The 21,179-nt window shown below is 43.4% G+C and overlaps 1 protein-coding gene across 1 annotated transcript; it reads right to left on the reverse strand.

Moving 5' to 3' along the window:
- Positions 1–11,193: 11,193 nt before the first annotated feature.
- LOC133900502 (glucuronoxylan 4-O-methyltransferase 1-like) lies at positions 11,194–12,550 on the reverse strand. Its single transcript, XM_062341661.1, has one exon. The coding sequence runs from the start codon at positions 12,434–12,436 to the stop codon at positions 11,462–11,464; it is 975 nt and encodes a 324-aa protein (XP_062197645.1). The 5' UTR covers positions 12,437–12,550; the 3' UTR covers positions 11,194–11,461.
- Positions 12,551–21,179: the final 8,629 nt, after the last annotated feature.

Genomic DNA, 21,179 nt, shown 5'->3' on the forward strand with positions numbered 1-21,179 from the left:
GCGAATACTGAAAATAATATTGCGAAGTCACAAAGTGATTTTGATAGCGGAAAAATAAGATCTGAATATTTTTGTGGGGTAATTTTCTGGACTCTAGGTAATGGAAAACGACGAAACAAAGGGAATAACTGAGATTACTTAACGGGCAATCGTGGCTCTGATACCATTTGATGCGCGTTTGCCCGATCTTTCGAAGGTAATATGATAAGTCGATTGGTGGAGTTTCGATATTGATGATCCAAAGGCTCTAACTAAGATAGATCGATAACCCTTGCAACCACTACACCACTACTCTGTGGTTATCAATCGTACCAATACACGGTTGACCTCACCAAGAAGGTTTTCCCTGTAAGATAACACAAGCAAGAACAAGTAGACGCAATCTAAATATTGCTAATTACCAATAAACTACTCGAGTTGGGGTTCCACAAACCGAACAAGAGGTGAAACTATATAAAGCAGAATGATCTAAGCAAAACCCAAGTCTAAAATACGACGTCTACTGTGTATATATAGGGGGGACGTGAGGAGGTCAACCTAGGATTGTGCAACCATGGAAAGAGGCGTGCACATCCTGGACTCCGACCCCGACACGATTACAAGACCCCACAGAGTCTAAAATAGTTGTGCAGCATCTTATTTCTTTGACTCTGACTAAACTATAAGGAATATTAGGTTGAACTCTTACCCATTGGAAAAAGGCTCATCATAAGCTTTCCAAAATGTCCAAGATTGCCTAAAACAGACTTCGTATGAGTGAGTTATGCCCATTTTACTGATGTGTTGTTTTGCGACTCGGCCATGACCACGACCACGACTAGAGCTCAGCCTCGAGTCCGAGTAGACTTAGCCTTCAAGGGGGTGACATCCGGTTAAGATTGTGGTGCTTCTTCCACATTCCTAAGCAATAAAATATCACAAGAATTTAATAGGAATCCATCCAAGGAAGCATGAACAGTGAGAAACGAGTTCACCTGGTGGTCTAATTGTCGTGCACGTGCTATTGTAATTTGATCTTGTATGATTTAAGGATTAGTGGCGGTATTGATCGTATCCGAATGAGCCATGGGCTCATCAAGAGGGGTGGCTAATTAGTTGGTCGGGTGGTACCCATATAAGCCTCATTGTTGTGCGGTTTAGCCAGGTTACATGCTTCAAGAACTGGTCCATAGGATCCCACACAAGAACAACCACAAACCAACTATGCGTTACTTGCACACGTGCATTCCCGCACAATCATCATATAAACATTCTGTTGGGATCCCTGTACCATGTTACTATAAAATTACCATACCCAATTCTTGTTGCATAATTATTAGTCAAGATTAACATTTACCCAACTATGATAGCACTATCATATATACCCTTCATTACCATGATTCATCAACGGCGACAAGGATAATCATACAAGAGCTAGTAAACCCTAACACGATATTTCAAATTAGACAAGCATGCAATGAAGGATAAACAACTACATATGAATCCTAAAACTAGAGCAAGATATTCAAGGACACTTGCTTTCAGCTGAGGGTTGCTCGAAGTTTTCGAAAACTTGATCTTGCATATTCCTGAACTGATCACCTCCTAATCGACACACCAAAAAAGCACACAAGGTAAATTACTAAGAACAGTAAACCAAAAATTACTAAAACTAGGTAAAAGCCCTATAAAAAGATTCTACACGTTATTACAAACATTTGAGCACAAAAATCACCCAAATCGGAGCTACGAGCAAAAAAGTTATAAGCTTTTGAAGTTCTAAGGGCTTTTTTGCAAATTTTACTTGATTTCTGAGAATATACCGATTTGTTTTTATACTGAAAATCTTAATTATGACATCATAAAACATTAACTGGATTATTTTTCTATTGGAAAATGCATGGAATATGCTTAATGGCTCATGGACCACGGCTTGGAGGCCAGTCCATGGGTCTACAGTGGACCGATTACATAAACCGAAGGGGTATGCAATGCAGGCCGTTGGATCTCGATCGGACGGTCGGAATCAAAAGGGGCCTGGCTGATGGTGCTAAACAGAGAGGGTGGTAGGTAGACGGCAGCGGGGTGGCTGGAGCTTCGACTGAGTGGCACAAAAATGTGCCACCGGCCACGGAAATCAACGTGGAAACACGCAAAATGAAGAGAAGTTCATTGGGAATCTAACTATGGGTTTCTATCTGGTAGAGAGGAGCTATGGGCAGCAGGCGACAAAGAGGGGCTATCGGTTGGAGCTCGAGCTCGAGTGGCGGTGCTCCATGGGTCGGGTGAAGCTAGGATGTGGCCGGAAGTCCTCCGGTGACCCTGCGATGCCGTAGAGGGAAGAAAAAGGGGTTAGATACGGCTCAGGTGCGGACAATTGGGCGGCGTCGGAGCTCTCACCAGCGTTCGGAATGGAGATGGAGCCGAGGACAACTCCGAGTGGGAAAAGAGGGGGAAATGGGTGGACTGGGTGTTGAACATCGCCAAGAAGGAGGGCGGCTTATATGCGCGAGAGGGGAACCGAATCGGCCAGGATTTGGAGGAAATGGCCGGCGGCCTAAATCACCTTGAATGTGGTGGTTTCCACATTTGAGAGGGGTAATGGAGGGAGAAAATGTCCAGGGTGCTTGATTGAGGGACGAGGATCGCGGTAGTGGCGTTTAATTGGCGCAAAATGACCTAGGGACGCTCGGATTTGAACAGGTGGTGGAATATGAGGGCGGTGGCGATGGGCAGGATTGAGCCAGCGGGAGGAGGAAGAAAGGGGGTGGCTCGGGCGGGCGGCTCGGTGGCTCGTACCGAGCCCACCTGGCAGGGAGAGAGCATGGGAGGGGCGGCTTGGGCGTAAGGGAAGGCCGGCTCGGCTGGGGCAAGTCAGCCCGAGGCCCAACGCGGGGGAGGGAGGCGGCCCACGTGGGAAAAGAAAAGGAGAGAGAGGGGGAGGGAGTTGATGGGCCCGAAGAAAGAAAATCGACCCGAAAGCACTTTTAAAATTTTGAAATTCCTTTTCTTTTTACATTTTGAACCATATTCAAAAGAGGTTAAACGAGCGCCTTCTAGCGAACTTTCGCAAACATTTTTTCAGGCATGAAAACCTATTGCAACTACGATAGCATGAATGCATCGAACTTAAATATAACCTATGGCAAATTTACATTTAGAAAATAATTTCTTTCTATTGAACAAAATTTGCAACTCCTATTTAATTCTAGCAAAATTTTAAACTATTGCAAAAAAAATTGAAAATTTAGGGTGTTACAAAGACAGGGAATTATAGAAAACTATCACACCACCTTCCTAGGTGCTCCTTTACTTTTCTTGCCTCCATCCTCGTCACCACCGTCATTTCTATGTTTATATCAATAGGTTCCACAAACAGGACATTGATCCAGCTCTTTATACTCTCTATTTAAACAAGATACAATCATGCTTACATGCATGTATTTTTTCTATTTCCAGTCCTAAAGGACAAATTATCTTCTTCATATCATAGATGCCCTCGGGCACCAAGTTCCCCTCCAGTAGCATGTCCCTCAGTAGATCATGTAATGTTTCGAAACTCTTATCAGACCAACCATGGGTTGCCTTCAGCTATAGAAACTTTAGGTCCCCAAATAGCCACGTGTACTGCTCCTTACAGTTAGGATAAAGGGGCGTAGTGGAATCTCGCACAAATTCTTAGAATTTAGCAAACTTACCACTATTATACTCGTTGTGCCGCACCATCTGGTCCACATTCTCCACAAAATCCTCGAGATCATTATCATTGAAACCTAATATGTCCTCATTCATGAGATCATGATCCATATCACCGGGTGTGAGTCCTTGATCCACACTGTCGCCATTGAGGCCCTGATCCATCTCTCCTTCGTTAAGGCCTTCTTCGCCATGTTTGTTCCAACATATATAATTCTTTTTAAATCCATGCATGATCAAGTGTGCATGGATATTGTCTGGTTTCGGGAACTCATGACATACTTCACCCCGCACAGATACTCTGGACAAGTCCGGCTCTTAAGGTACATCCAACTTTTGTCCACCATCTACAATGTAAAAAGCATTCATTCTTCATTAACAATTATTACCTTAATTGTGTGATTAAGCATGCAATTAAAAATTACATACAATTACACTAGATCTGTGATATCTCGCGGTAGATCGAACAAACCTAGTATCAAATCTAAGATAAATACAACTCACTTACACTAAGATTTTGGATAAAGATGCACAATGGCCGATTACAAGTCAAAGCACGAAAAATCTACCAAATAGGGGTTAGAGGAGGAGGAAAGCGGGAGATGCAAACCTTCAAAGACCTAGCAACAATTCAAACTTAAAATCAACAAGATATTAGAGTGTCTCTAACGGAACCAAAAAAAATTGCCAGATCTACTGTGCGCAAATACTGTTGAATCATGTATTGTTAGGCACGCCTAGTAGCTTGTCAGCTCTTATAACAGAGCTAACTCATAAATGACGGGTCATAAAATTACCCATCACTTGTTATATTTATAAATGACAGATCGTAATGTGACACATCACTTATGAATGGCCCAAGGAGGCCCTTCACCTATACGAGGTCATAAGTGATAGGTCGTAACATGACCCGTCAGTTATGAGTGCCACAGGGAGACCCGTCACTTTTGACTAGGAAATAAGTGACGGGTTTAGTTATGACCCATCACCAATATGATAGATTAATATTACCTATCATTGATGACCTATTATCCGTAACGGGCCAATGTTCGGTCCCGATCCGAGGCTACATAATTGACGGGTCATATAATAACCCATCACTAAATTGTGTCTCATTGTCAGTTTTTCATGTAGTGAACAGAAAGGTCTACAACAACATGGAGATACTGGACACTTAGCCACTCTACAGCTAGCTAGGCATGCTTTCAGCAGACTCTAATCATTTGTAAAATGGTTCATTTTTTCACCTTGCAATACAAATCTTAGGTGGGCATTTCACCCACTGTTGAATCATCAAAAAAGAAGTATCTGAATTTCCCTAACTGCATGATCAAGCAAGCGGTACATGATTCTGTATCTCATGTCTCCAGAAGAAGCAAAACCAGAGACACTATTTTGGCATTCCAAGAATATCTTTCATTAGAGAAATGTCTCTTGCCCCCAACCCCTCGCCCGCCACCACGGCAACTCCACTGCCGACGCTCCACTACCGTAGCCCTAGCCAACCACCACCAAAATCCCTCATGCCCAGTCGTCCTTATCCTCCCACGTAGCTGTCAAGCCTCCTAGCTCCTCCCATCAGCCGGTGTAAGGATCTGACGTCCAAAGAGCGAAGTGAATTATGACACTTAAACTATTTGGCTACAAAACACTTCACAAGATAAACCTATATCAATTTCTATCTAAATGTTCTCTAGGTTTATCTAGTATGTCTACTCTACCGTTCAAAAGGTTTGCAACTTACTCTAGGAAGGTAAATTGCAAGTATATAAATACGAAAACGTAAATAAGGTAAAGAGAGCAAACTCGGCACAAGGGATTTTTATCCCATGGTATTGATGGCATGAATGCCACCACTAGTCCACATTGAAGCTCTACCAATGATATGCTCCCAGTCACCAAGACTCTTCTACTCACTGCTCTTAAGCCATCAAACCACCAAGTCAAGGTCTCAAACCAGATGAGCCACCAAGCCACCAAGGCAAGGTCTCACCACAAGCATCTCTTCTGGTCACTTGCCGTCATTTTCACTTTGGAGCTTGATTCACCAAGACAGGGGTCTCAATGTCCCCATACAAGCTTCTTGCTGCCACTCCACGCCAATTTGGATGGTCAACAAGCTTGAGCCACCAACGCCCAAGGTGTCCTCTAGTCACCAAGACTCCAAGGTGCCGGTGTACCACTTGGTACATGATAGAATCACTCCTTAATCCATCTCTAGACATCAACACCTAGCAACAACTCTCTTTAGGCCTAATAACACTAATCACTCACTAATCTATGTGCTAATTACCTTGGATGATAACTTCAAGCACTTTGGTGGCTTAGATGTCTTCACAAGTGTCTATGAGCCACACCTTCAAATGATTGAGTGGAGGGGTATCTATAACATCAACCCCACAGACTAGTTGTTGCCCTAACGGCTCAACTTTTTTGTATACGCTGGATGATCCGGTGTAAATATATTATACTCATCGGACCATCTGGCGTGTACATCCTCCACGAACTAGTCATTGGAACCCCACTCAAATTCATTCTGAACACCGGATATTCCAATGTTGCCTTCAACTCCATCGCTAGACCATCCGGCGTGTAAACTTGAGCCAAACCGTGCTACTTCTCTCTGTGCAAAATACTCTAGCATAGCCAATCTTCATCGTCGGACCATCTGGCATGTACAACCATGCCAAACTACCTGTTGAGACCTTCTCTGGACAAAAAAAAAGTCTAGCGTTAGCAACCTCTTCGTCGCCAGACCATCTGGCGTGTTGTGCATTTTCTCCTTTCACTGGGAATGCTCTGCGTGCACCATCTTCAAAGCGCTAGACCATCTAGCGTGCATATTTTCTTCTATCAACTAAGCCATTTCTTCTCTGCACAAAACACTCTGGCGTCTAGAACTTCATAGCGTTGGACCATCTGGCGTATTGTATGCCACTATGATAGTGAACCAGTCCTTCAGCTTGTCATCGACCTTTGTTAAAGTACACTTCTACCAGCTAGCTACTCCTGAAAAAAATCATTCTCACCTTTCTAAAATCCGTCTCCTGCGCTCTGGCCCTCTGGCAACAAACATGTCGGTTGCTACAAACCAGAACGATGTCACAAGTTAACTGCAAAATATTATGTTAGAATGTAAGATGCTTCAATGAAAATGCACGTAAGGACGCAATCCGAGAGCTTGTCTCCTCCACCTCACCTACAATCATACGCCTTCAGGAAACTAAGCTAGAAATCATCGACCAGCCCATGGTTGTGCAAATCCTAGGCCTACAATTCACTGTAAACTTCGCTTTACTCCCAGCACAACAGACTAGAGGAGGCACACTGTTGGCAGGTTCAGAAGACCATTATGAGCTTTCTGATCCACTGATTACTAAAAACTGGAAGGATACATTTGAACAATGCATGCCATTGGAAAAATTGGTCTTTCACCATGGTGTATGGTCCACAGGGAGACGAGGCAAAATTGGATTTCTTACAGGAGCTGCGCAATATAGCGAAAAACGTTAGAGAGGAGTGGATCATTGTAGAGGACTTTAACCTCATATACCAAGCAGAGGACAAGAATAATGACAACCTAAACATGAGGTTAATGGATTCTTTCAATTTGGTAATTAATGATTTAGCTTGGAAAGAGATTAGTCTCAATGGGTGCAAATTCACCTGGTGCAACAATCAGGCAAACCCAACTCTCACCCGCATTGACAAATTCTTTTGCACTAAATAGTGGGAACTTCTCTTTCCATCTTGTTTCTTACATCCATTGACATCCCTCATGTCAGATCATTGCCCACTCTTCCTTCATGGTGACATATCCTCCCAACCCTACAAAGGTTTCCACTTTGAAAACTTCTAGATCTCAATGCCAAGGTTCTGGGAAACAGTTGCACAAGCATGGAGCCGACATGTACAATCAAAAAACGTCATTAAGAGGCTGCACATCAAACTTGCACGTGTTGCAAAAGCGCTCAAAAAATAGAGAAGATCAACAATTGGGGACACCCAGCTATAGTTGGTCATTGTCGAAGAATTAATCCTTAGACTCGACATGGCGAAAGAGACACATGCCCTCACACCACCGGAACACCAACTGCTGCAGCGCCTTAAAGCCCGCAGCCTAGGTTTAGTGGTCATTGAAAAATCAAGGAAAAAAGCAACGCTCAAGACTCACTTGGATCAGACGTGAGGATGCTAATACCAAAAAACAATCATGTGAGGGCTGCATCTCACGAGAGGAAAAATTACATACAACGTCTACAAACTGACTATGGGGTCATTTTTACAAAAAAAAAAGGATAAAGAACAAGAACTATTATCAAAATTTAACAACCATCTTGGAAGCCCCCCAACCAGAATCCACACGCTGGACTGGGAATACCTTGGCTACCATGAGACTAACCTAAGCCACCTGGAGAACCCTTTTACCGAAGAGGAGATCAAGGCCACAATCCTCGCAATGCCATTAGAAAAGGCACTGGGCCAGATGGCTACACTGGCCTTTTCTTCAAAGTTTGTTGGGAGACCATCAAAAGTGACCTAGTGCAAGCTTTCCATTATCTATACGCCTACAATGGGACAAACTTTGATCTCCTCAACTCAGACACATGGTGCTACTCCCCAAAAAAGCAGATACTATGAGGGTGGGAATTTCAGACCAATTAGCCTCATGCACAGCATTGCTAAAATCTTCTCCAAGCTCTTAGCAAATAGGTTGGGCCCTCACTTGGATATTTTGGTCTCCACATGTTAAAGTTCTTTCATCACAATGTGATATATTGAAGAAAATTTCCTCTACACGCAAAATTTGATTAGAGACCTACACAAGAAGAAAAACCCTGCTATCTTTCTCAAACTCGACATCGCCAAGGCCTTCGACTCTATTCATTGGGGATATCTATTGGAACTTTTACAAAGGCTAGGTTTTGGGCATAAATGGTGTGAATGGATCTCCATCCTATTTGGCACCTCATCCTCTAAAATTATGTTGAATGGCAACCCAGGGCCACCTTTCAGTCATGGTCGGGGGCTGCGATAAGGAGACCCCTTATGCCCAATGTTGCTCATCCTGACCATGATCCACTGCAAAAGATCATGGACTTAGCCACACACAAGAGAGCATTCTGTCACCCATCCAAGCTTAGGCAGCAAAGATGCACACTTCTCTTTATGCAGATGATGCAGCCATTTTCATCAACCCAACTCCAGATGAAATTCAAGCGACTGAAAGCATCCTATCATCCTTTGGCCAAGTGACTGGACTAAGCACAAACTTTGCAAAAAAAGTGCGGCATGTCCAATCTGTTCTGTGGAAATTGATATGGACATCGTGCTGCATTCTTTCCCTAGCGAGAGGAAAAAGTGTGCCTATCGCTACCTCAGACTCATGTTGCATACTAGAAAGCTCAAAATGATACACATGCAGCCATTAATTGAGAAATTAGAGGCCTGGCTACCGGGGTGGAAAGGAAGGCTTCTATCCAAAGCCAGGAGACTAGCATTGATCAACTCAGTTCTCTCCTCCATTCCGACATATCATTTGACAATTTTTTTGCTTGTAAAATGGCCAAAAAAATGGACAAAATACGTCAATCTTTTCTTTGGAAAGGAGATGGTTTGGAAAGGAGATGGCATAGTGCACGGTGGTCACTGCCTAGTCAATTGGTCCACTATATGCAGACTGAAGAACTTAGGTGGGCTTGGTGTAATGTATTTGGAGAAGTTTAGTGAGGCTTTGAGGCTCAGATGGTTGTGGTATGAATGGACTGCCCCTCACAAGGTTTGGGTCAGCATGGACACCAGTTGTGATAAGGTTGACAAACTCCTATTCACAATATGCACTATTGTAAATTTATGAAATGGGACAAGGCAAGTTTTTGGCATAGTCGTTGGTTGGAAGGAGAGGCACCAAAATTTATCGCACCAAGTTTGTATGAAATATCAAGGTGGAAAAATAGGACACTGAATAAAGAACTAACCAATAACAACTGGATTGAAGCCATTCAAGGAAAAATCACCAATACGACTCAGATGCGAGAATTTGTAATGCTTTGGGCTCGGTTACAGGAGGTCCAACTCTCATCGGATGTCACAGATTCCATTGTCTGGAGATGGACAAGAGACGGTCAATACACCATCAAATCTGCCCATCTTGCCCAATTTAAAGGATGCTACTCTCCCTATAACATGAGTCTCATTTGGAGAGAGAGAGGATAGAGAACAAGTGCAAATTCTTCGCCTAGACAATAATTCAAGACAATGTCCTCACTGAGGACGACCTTGGCAAATGTGGATGGCCACATCAACAAACCTGCACCATGTGCAATTGTGTGCAAGAATCAAGCCTTCATATGTGCCTACATTGCCCTTTTGCCCAAGTGGTGTGGGATCTCATCCTCACATAGCACAACCTACACTATGTACAAAACATCAATCCGGCCTCTTACACGAGCATACATGAATGGTGGTCCAACGTGGCAAGACTGTTCCAACGAAAGGAAAAAAGAATGTGTAATGGAATCATCATATACATAATGTGGAATATATGGAAGGAGCGAAACTAGGGATCTTCCAAGCATCTTCCAATACTGCACGTGAGGTGGAGTACCAAGCCAAGCAGGACATTGATCAATGGAAAAGAGCTCATGAAATTGCCGCCTTGTAATGTTTTGCTGTTATAAATCTACCTTTCTTTTCGGTTGCTCCTCTAATAGTTTTCCTTCGTGTTGTTGCGGCATATACTAGGCCTATCCATCTTTTAAACTTTTTTCTCTTCTTCCTCTAATCTTAATTGAATGGCAGAGTTCCTGCCCAAAGTTTTCCATATATATATATATATATATATATATATATATATATATATATATATATATATATCTTTCACTGGATCCATTTAGGCTGCTAAAATGAGCGGCAATAATCCAGGCTTGATTTTCTTTTAAAAAAGTTTGCAGGTCTTGAGTTCTGTCTTTCTGAAGCTTTTGAGGAAATAAAATGGAAAAACGTCATATCGAGATCAGAAGACATTGCCTGTGACATTTCTCCAATGAAACCAGTTCACTGAAAAGAGAAACAAAAGGTGTCGGTATAACTCTACCAGTTGTTGGTTCATTATCAGCTGTTCCCTTAAAGTTGTACTCTTTTCCAATCATTATGTTCGTATATTTGTATAAATTAGTAGCGCTGGGAAAATGAGCCAATGGATGGATGCTTGTTCCAGATGTCAAATTTGGTGCTTATATTTCGGTTGCTGCTGTGCTCATTGGTGAAAGCAATTTCTTGAGGGTGGAATTTTTATTCTTCACTTCTTCGAAATTATAGGCAGAGTTATCTTCATCACCAACTCCACTTCTTTGTTTAATATTTCACATAAATCCTTTCATTCGTCAATGGTTGTGAAGAACCTTTTCTCAATAATACTTTGAATAAAAAAAAATCAAAATCCTGAAATGAAGACAATTCAAGATCACAAAAATGTAAACATAACAGAGTGTGACAGGTATTAGGAAATGTTCATTCTATCATCCTAGAGTACAGAACTTCAGGTCCCATTCCTCCAATGATTATTAAAAAACATTTATAAAACCAACACCTAAATATGAAATCTCACATAAGCATCAAAGAGCGCAAAAGTTGTTCCACCAGAACAACAACAACAAAAAAAGTTAAGAACTTGAAAAATTAAATGTTATAAATGCCTCTTTCTTGCTCTAATTCCTGCAACAGTAACTTTTTTATATATATAATATATAAATATATATATCATCAACATATGAGTGACAATATCTCAAGGGCAAAATGGCATGGTTTCCTTGTCCCTGTGGCTAGGAATTGCGAAGTGTCGGAGCCTGCCAGCCTCCTCCTTGATGTACCCCTCGCACAGGAACTCTCTCGAGAAGCTCTCCTCCGTCGTGCTGTCCACGCCGTGCACCAGCACGTCCGTCTCCCCCGCCCCCGGCCGACGTGCGCGCGCCGCCACCCCCGCCGTGTATATCGCGCCCGGCACCGGCGTGTCCATCATGATCACGTCCCACTCCGCCTCGTAGAATGCCGCCGGCAGGCCGCGCGTCGCCAGCTTGCACGCCGACCGCTCCAGGTGGTCCGGCGAGAGTGGTTTCGTTGGGGAGGAGGCTGCGGCGCCGGTGCAGTCCGGGGAGTCACGGAGGGCGAGGAGCTCGTCGGCGCCATCGTCAGCGAGCGCGGTGGCGTGTTGTTGGTAGGCGATGGGGTGGGCCTCGAGGTCCAGGCCGGCGGGGCGCGCGGCGCGGACGGACGCGATCCGGGCGGCGTCCGCCTCGAGGAACAGCGTGCGGCCGCCGTGGTTCAGCGCCGCCCAGAGCGCGCTGCCGGGGCCGAGCCCGAACACCAGGAGGTTGCACGGCGCGCGCCGAGACAGAACGCGCGCGGCCGCGCCGGCCTCGGCCTCCGTCTGCAGCGGCGTCGCGTTGGACGTCGCGTAGTGCACCAGAGCCTCCGCGACGGCCACCGGCACCTCCGCGCACTCGTGCCCCTGCTGCTGCTGATGGCCGGTGTGTTGGACGTCGGCCGCGAGCGTGGAGGCGGCTGCGGCGGCGCTTGCTCTGGCGCCGCTGGGCGCGGCGGAGTGGAGGGTGCGGAGGGTGAGGAGGAGGAGGAACGCGGAGCAGGCGGTGGCGCCGAGGAGGAGGACGCGGCGCGGGGTGACATGGTGCTTGAGCTTGGCCTTGGCGGAGACGAGGTGGTTCCTGAGCTTGGCCTTCCGCGCGTGCATGGGGCTCGTCATCGTGCACTATTGCACCTACACAAGCTTGAGAGTGTTTTGCCTTTTGAGTAGTGGTGAGATGGCAGTGGTTTGATTTGGACTTCGGTGATGCTTCAAGTGTCAGCAACATGCACAGCAGAGCATGCCATGGCCCACGGGAGATGGGTGATGAGGACTAGGGACCTAAAGTTTGGTGTGTGTTAGTTAGATCTTTGCAGGTAGCAGTCGTTGTTTGCTGATCTGGAAAAGAAGTCTCTGTGCAGGCAAAAGAGGAAAGATAAAAGGAATATATCAACTGAAATTAATGCCACTAACAAAGCAAAATAAATAACTCCGGTGGTTGTAGCTTCGTAATCCCCAGAAAAATCTAGAGATATCATATATAGTAGGGAACTTACCGTGGAGCGGCGAAATGCACCAAGGTGGTTCACATAAGGAACCGTCTGTGGAAATTAGTTTTCACAGGCGGTCCACAGCCGTACGGGGCCGTGGTCACTTTCTCAGGCGGTTGGAACCAACTGTAGAAATGAAACCTAGGTGTCTCAGAGAATAGCTTTTGTAGTAGTAAACTCTAGTGGCGAAGTGCTAGGACTGTTATTCTACAAGAGTATATGCAATGCAAGAAGAGCCCTTCTACGGTCCTTGGATGTACCATGAGGTACTATGAGATTATACCATTAGAGATACCGAAATTTGTTAAGTTATAACTCTTGACACCTCCAAGGATGGTAAAAAGGCTCATGCAAAAAAAATGCTTAAGAAGATGAATAATATGCCACATCATCATGCATCCATCAAAGAGTTTTAATCTTTTGGTGTTGAAATCTACACTATAATAGAAAGGAGCGGGCTGCCACACCGCATGGCACAACGCGCCTTGGCCACCGAACACCAATCGCCGTGACTCAGCCGTTCGGGATGCGATGTCACGCACACCACGCAGATGCGCAGCTCGCGGTGCATAAGGGGGAGCAACCGAGCAAGTGAGTAGGAGCAAACCCCAACAAGGAACATACCACGTGCACGGCTTGGCTAGGGCAAGTTTTTGTTGCAGACCTTGGGTTCTTGATAGAACTAGAGGATCCAAGAGGAGAATTACAGATTTAGAGTGCTCAGAGAAGCATGGTGAGGAAACTGAGAGCTAGGTAGGAGAAGAGTCTGTTAAAGTAGAGTTTATTCAATCTTTCTCTCATGCCTCGACGTGAACTTATGTATGGACTAATTGTCGTACGAGTCTAAATAGTAAGAGAAACATGGGCCTACAGACACTGTCACCTAAGGGTAAAATGCATGGAGGCTACATAGTTAGGAAAAGAATAGTAAAATGCAATGGTAGTGCTTAAACTTGTCATGGAGTGTCATCTAGCATCATTAACTTTTGAAAATATTGATCCATGCCCCTAGAATTTTGAAGTATGCCATGGCAGGTTCATGCGTTGATATGGCGCCAACATGGCATTCTGATTGTGTGCCAACATGGGCTCATCTTCCTTAGCTCCTCCAAGCTGTTTCATTATCATTCTATTTTAGGCATCTGCCATGGAACAATAGAAGCAACCTCGCCCATGGAACGGCCATAGGTGAACTAACAGTCGAGGAGGTTGACATGGTAAATCAGGTGGCAGGCGCGCATGCATTGGAGCTCCCGGACAGTAGCAAGGGCCAAGGTGGCAGCATTGGAGTGCTGGGCGTGGAAGAAGGTGGCAGCGTGCATGAAATCCACGGCAACTGACAGGGAGGACTGTGGTGGGAGGCGGATTTTGGGACACCAAAATGTGGAGATCCATCCCGCCGGAGATTATTCGTGAACACTAGAATACTAAACAGAAGCTGCTTGTAGTACTCCTGCGAAAGAGCAGGCTGCTACCGCCAGGGGATGAAGCCGACAAGCAACTGCAACCTTCAACGTTTTCCCAACACCTTAGTGAGGCTCCCTCAAATTAGTTTTGGAGCAACTATGCTATATTGTAACATGCAAATATCTCATGCACCCACCACTTCGCCATTTTGGTTGTTGCATGCCAGTGATGCTTAGAGACTATCGCGATGAGCCATCATCAACCATCGATGTGCAAGATCACAGGTAAGATAGGCTTTGCTCCAGCTCAGTGGCGGATGTGTAGTGGTCATGGCCGTTGGCCCGAGGGAAGGTAGGCTTTGCTCTAGTTCGATTGTTGCTGCTATTGTTTTGTGGGCAGGCGCCCGAAACGTGTTCGTGAATGACAATGAGGAGTTGGCTTGGATGAGTAAGAGGAGGCCACGTTGGCACACAATCAACATGCAATGTTGGTGTAATATCAACACCTAGACATGCGATGACACACTTAAAATTTTAGGACTTTGATCTGTATTTTTAAAATTTATGAACCTATATGACACCTCGTCTCTAGTTTAAGAACCACCAATGTATTTTACTCAAAAAGAGGGTAGCAAGTAAGACTAAGGGACTAAAGATCAGCCCTAAAGTGGTCCTAGGAGGGGTTATTTATAGCCCTCCATAACCATGGAGAATTACATGTTTGACCTTTAAAAGGGAAGCATACCCGAGAGTTGGAGTGGAAGAAGATGCTGACATGAAGGTGGTGAGGCCAGGCCGGAGACACCGACAAGTTGGGGAATGAAGAGGTTGGGCCCTGATGCAACACGAAGTCACTAAGCATTCTACTATTTTGCAATAATTCATGGGTCGAAGAAGATCCACAGGCCCATAGGGTTTGGCATAGGCTTTGATGCCTTGTGGTTGATGGACAACTGGATAGGAAGTATGCCACAGTGGACTTTGTTGTGTTTATTGTCTCGGCCACTGTCCAACGAAGAAGACGCACCAGTATGCTAGCATCCATTCAAACTACAATTAGATGTTGCCTTGGTGAAGATGAGGGTAAAGGCAGAGGTGACAACATATTTGTTCACGTAGCGTAACTCATGAAGAAGAATCATGGAATGTGCCTATGTGAACATTGGCAGGGACGTCTTGATGTAGTATGAGGCCTCCTGAAGCTACTAGGATAGTGCCATCAATGTGAGAGAGGAAGCCGAATTGGTTTGCCACTTAGTGTAGTACCAGGCCTACAGGCAGAGGAAGATGGGGATATGGACTTTGATGGAGATGACATTGATGTCACTCATGACTGCGGTTTAGTGCGCAAGAGCACCACGAAGAGGATGTGTCGTCTCTTGGATTACTAGCCCCAAATATGGTGAAGTTGGCTAGTAGCAACTGGAGGGAACGAATTAGCGTTGAGGTGGATGCACACCACTAGGGCACCAAGGCAAGGCCACATAGGGCAGTGGAGATGAGTAAGGGCATCATAAGGTGTTGAGAATCTAGATCCAATCTGAAATCATGTGAGTGGCGAGAAAAAGATATTTGTGGAAGCTTGGCAAACCATCGTGGCGGCCTCTGTTGCATGATATATAGGGTATACATGACAAGTGCATAGAATTCCAACTATAAGGAAGGAGATAAGCCTAAGGCGTTCAATTGAATTGGATGTTCTATCGAATGAGAGGCACATACCCCATAGTTACCGTTTCTAGATTTTTTTTGTGTCTTAAAACTTTTTTCATTGAGAATTACTGCTCGCCCATGCATATTGTTACCAAAATTGTCGTGTTTGGGTTTACTCTAGTGATATGAGTTGTGGTACTACAATTAAGTGCTAACCACTACTTCTAAATCCCAAAATTCAACCGGTTTTGAAAAACTGATTGTGATGATGGTTATCACATTCGGTTTGTAAGTAGATATCACAATCGATTTAGCTTGGCAACTGACTAGACATTATCCTAGTCGGTAGAGTGCATAACCTACTAGGATATTTTAATGAATATAGTCGGTTCCATTCAAGAACCTACCAGGATATTGTCCAGTCGGTTGCCATGCAAAGCAGATTGTGATATTTAAATTAACATAGTCGGATCTTGTTTAGAACCGACTGGACTAATCTCTCACTATATCTTCTTTGAGCAGCTCCTATCCAGACTGAGCAGGGTTGCTAGAACAATAGTTGCTCGGAGGGGAGCAAACATTTTCCAAGATTTCTGTGGAGGAGGCTCAGATTTTGGAGTCAATGTTCGTTTTTGGTGATGCAAGGTAAGTAACATTGATCTAGCTAAGGGTGTTCTTTTGCAAATACCATAAAACATGATGCATCAAATACTTGATTTAGCTATGTTGATTCCATATATTAGATCTAGAATTATTAGTTAACTAGGGTTTAGGTGTAGAATGAGATGCATCATGTTCTAGCCATTTAGAGCTTGTATTTTAGATCAAATATTTGTTCCATGGTAGAGATCTATATGAGCCTAACCTTCTAGCCATTTAAAGATCAACAATTTATCTCCAATTTAATGTCTAGATCTAGATCCAATCTAAGAAGATTCATGTATGAATGGGGAAGTTTTTTCTATTTAGTTAATTAGGTGATATGGAAATGTAGCTATTAGATAAGAAAATTTTCTATCTCACTTGGCTAAAATTCGTTACGTTGTGTTAGCTATACATGTTGGGCTGAGCATGGTGAAGAAGAGCGGGAAGGTGGTTACAACATTAGTGATGGTGAAGAGGAGCAAGAAGATGGTTATAACATTGGTGACGGTGATGAAGAGTGTGATGAAGATGAGGTTATGTTGGATGATGACAATATTAATGTGGATTAGATGTTGTGCGATGCAGAAGCTCTATGTAAAGAGAAAGGGTTTGATAAATTCGAGGCCTTGATTGAGGACTCGAAGAAACTTTTATTTTTCGAGTTGTGATGATAAATACACATTATTGCATTCAGTGCTCAAACTTCTAAGATTGAATTCAACCCATTGTTGGTCCAATAAAAGTTTCACAGAGTTGTTACGTCTCTTACAAGATATGCTACATGAGGGAAACGTGTTGCCCACTAGCACATACATGGCAAAAAAGATTATTTGTCCTTTGGGATTGAAAGTGCAAAAAATAGACGCATGTTAGAACCACTGTATCCTCTATCGTAAAGAGTATGTAGACATGGTTGCATGTCCTGTGTTCAAGGCATTTCGGTACAACACAAAGGATAACTCTGATGATGGTGAAGTGATGAAGAAAAAAATTTCAACCAAGGTGATGTGGTATCTTCCCATAATTCTTTGCTTGCAACATTTGTTCGTGAACCCAAGGGACTTTGAATTACTATGGTGGCACTTCGATAAGATGAAAAACTGCAACACGCTTCTGATGCTATACAATGGAGAAAGATTGACAAGATCTATAAAGATTTTTTTTTTGCGGAAAGGAATATAAGGTTTAAGTGAATACTGATGAAATGAACCCTTCGGTAGCATGGGCACCAAACACAACACTTATCCTGTGATTTTATGTATCTACAACATTCCTCCTTATCTTAGTAAAAAGCAGAAGTACCTTATAATGTCAATAATTGTCTAAGAGCCAACACAACCTAGTAACAATATGATGTGGTTTTACGACCACTGATGAAAGATTTTACAACATTGTGGAAATAAGAGGTTCAGGACTAGGATGTGTACAAATAAGAATACTTCAACCTATGTGCCTTGTTGTTTGTGACCATCAATATTTTTTCGCCCTTGGAAACATATCAAGACGGACTGTAAAAAGGAAGCAAGCATGCTTACAGTGTTATGATGAAACCGATTGTATGTGGCTAAATCACTCATGCAAAACTATGTAACATGTGTCAAAAGGCGGTTCTTACATATGGATCATAAATACCGCAATATGAAGAGAGCATTTATTGATAGGACAAAAGAGGATGGGTCACCTACAAAATCTACTAGCAGGAAACATGTATTTGATATGGTTAAGAATATGAATGTTATTCTTGGAAAGAGAAAGGGTTGACCGAGGAGACATGAGAAGGTAATGTGGAAATGAGATCAATACTTTAGGACTATTTGCTTTGTTGGAAGGACTTAGACATTCACCACTTCATGGATGTCATGCACGTAGAGAAAAATATAGGTGACAATGTTCTTGGTCTCTTACTAAACCTTCCAGACGAAACAAAGGATGTAATTAAGTCACGGAAGGGCTTGGAAGATATGAATATCAGGCCTAAGCTACACCCTCAAGATAGAGCCAATGGCTAAAAGTACCTTCCCCGGCTTCCAACACTCTGAAGAAGGTTAAGAAAATTGAAGCGTGCTCATGCTTGCATGGTGTGAAAGTTCCATCAGGTTAATCAATAAGCATCAAGAAATTGGTTTCGATGAAAATTTTGAAGCTAAATAGCATGAAGTCTCATAATTGTCTTGTTATGATTACACAGCTCCTTCCTACTGTAACTAGAGGTATTAAGCCAGAAAAGGTTTGAGTGGCAATCACAGATCTTTGCAATTGCACATAAGGTAATTGATCCTAAAGGACTCCTTGCTTTGTAGGACTATGTGGTAGAGACTCTATGTTAGCTTGAGATGTGGTTTTCTCTATCATTTTTTGATATCATGATACATCTCATTGTCCACATTGTGAATGAGATAACCTTACTTGGACCTGTGTTCCTACATCAAATGTGCATGTTTGAGAGGTATATGGGCATTCTCAAGTTCTACGTAAGGAATCACTCTTGGCCAGAGACTTACATTAATGAATGTTACGGAACCAAACAAGTCATTTAGTGGTGCATCGATTACATAAAGGAGCCAAACTGGTATGCCTAAATCTAGACATGAGGAGAGGTTAGTTGGGAAAGGGACCACATGAAAGAAACTATTCATTGATCATGAAAATATACTATTAGAACATACCCATTTCACAATATGCCAAAGTAGAGTTGTAGATTGAAAGACACATGGATGAGGTACGCACAGGAAATCCAAGTCGCGCGGAAGGGTGACATGCAATCTGTCGCACTTCCAACGGGTGACATGATCTGTCTAGTCGACTAGGATGCCATGGTGGCTGCCACATTGACCAATCCCCCTTCCAAAGGACGACATGAGCCTCGACGCCATGTGGGGACCATGGAAAAGCTATCGCCCTTCGGATGGACAACATCTTTTCCTATATAATAGGTGTGTCGGCCCTCCCTGGGAGCATAATGCCCATTTGTGCCTCTAGCAAATAGAGTGAGAGTGAGAGGAGAGGAGAGGGAAGGGAGGGGAAGTGGCGAAGCCCTGTCAACATCTATCTATGGTGAAGGTAAATATTCTAATTTTAGTTTTTACAAACCAGATAGGTTAGCCATCAGGTATAGTTTTTGACATAGGTTAGATATCAGATCTAGTATTTAGAGGAACACTAGGTGTTTGTTATGTTATGTTATGTTATTGTAGATCTAGCACATATATTTCTTGTTAGTCAAAATAATATTATAGTTTTTGTCAATTGTAAGCAGGTATGTCGGATAAGTGGTAGTTTAAGACTTTTTATGGGGAATGGGACATTGTTTATGGTTCACACGGGGTAGATCTGTCGAGGTTTGACTTAGCAGAGAAGGGTATATCTAGACCAATGGAAAAATATTGTGGGATTGCATGGCTGGTTTTAGAATAGATCCCGTGAAACAAAAGTTGGTTGTTAGTTGTAGTTAACCATGGAACTGAAGTTTTTTACTAGGATGTGTTCTAGCTAACTGAAACATTGGTTTGGAAGAGGTACCTGGAGTGGGCAACAGAGAGAGATTGGTCACCTATGTTGCTTATGCAATGGAGATACCGGAGGGAGTTGGGGAGTTACAGGGAGGAGGTGTTATGGAGGAGAGTGACGAAATGGTGGTAAACGAGGTGGAAGCACCTGATGTTGTGTAATCCTTAGCTGATCCGATGGAACCAGTTGAAGACGCAGATGAGGGGGGCTCATCCATGGATTAATTGAACAAATGGAGTAGGAGGATTGGAGGGCGAAAGCTTTTGTGGATGACATCTCAAGCGATGATGACAGTGTTCCTATCCCTGGGGACTGGAACAATCTTGATTTTGCAAACCTAGTGGTGAGTGAAGGCTATCATGTGTCATGAAGGAAGCTCTTTTTCAGACATGGAACCATGAGCTATATGGATTTGAGATTACTGGTTCATTCACAACAAACCCTAGACTGAACAAATTGTATGTCCTAGATCACGATAGCATGAAGCAGCTGATGGGACATCTCAAGACCATAAGGATTCATAATGACATGGACGAATCTGAAGTCGGGTGTCGTGTGAAATGATGTAGCAAGTGTAATGAAATCGGACACACTTTCAAAAAATGCACTAAAGGTCCAGCAGGTGGCAACAATGGCGAAGCATGTCCTTCTGGCTCAGGTTACGATGGGAGACGTCCATGGACTCATTGTTCAACTTTTCATCCATGCATTATGGAGTTCTATGACCGATTGTTGTCATGTTGTACCGAATAATTTGTAACGAACCTTGATATTGATATGTGTAATTCGTGTTGTCTGACTTATTATTTTCATGTTGCAATGACTTACGATGTAATGAATAATGTTAGTATTGTAATATTGTGTTATTTTAAGTTTCTATTGTAATGTATACTTGTTATTGACTTATTATAAATTTATGTTCCATTTAATTATTTACTAATGTTATATATTATCAGGGTGCCATAGATTTCTGGAGGACCCATCCCTTTGGAGTGTCACACTGGCGTGAGCATCCGTTGTGCTTGTGGTGAATGAGCACAGATGCCGATGTCCTTCGAGGGGGAGATCTTTGATAGGAGATTCTTCATGTGTTCTGAACTTGACTTCGATTTCATGGTATGATCCTCTTTCCCACTCTTACACACCTACAAAATCCATATT

The sequence above is a fragment of the Phragmites australis genome, chromosome 19 (assembly GCF_958298935.1).
Source record: "Phragmites australis chromosome 19, lpPhrAust1.1, whole genome shotgun sequence".
Taxonomy (NCBI): Eukaryota; Viridiplantae; Streptophyta; class Magnoliopsida; order Poales; family Poaceae; genus Phragmites; species Phragmites australis.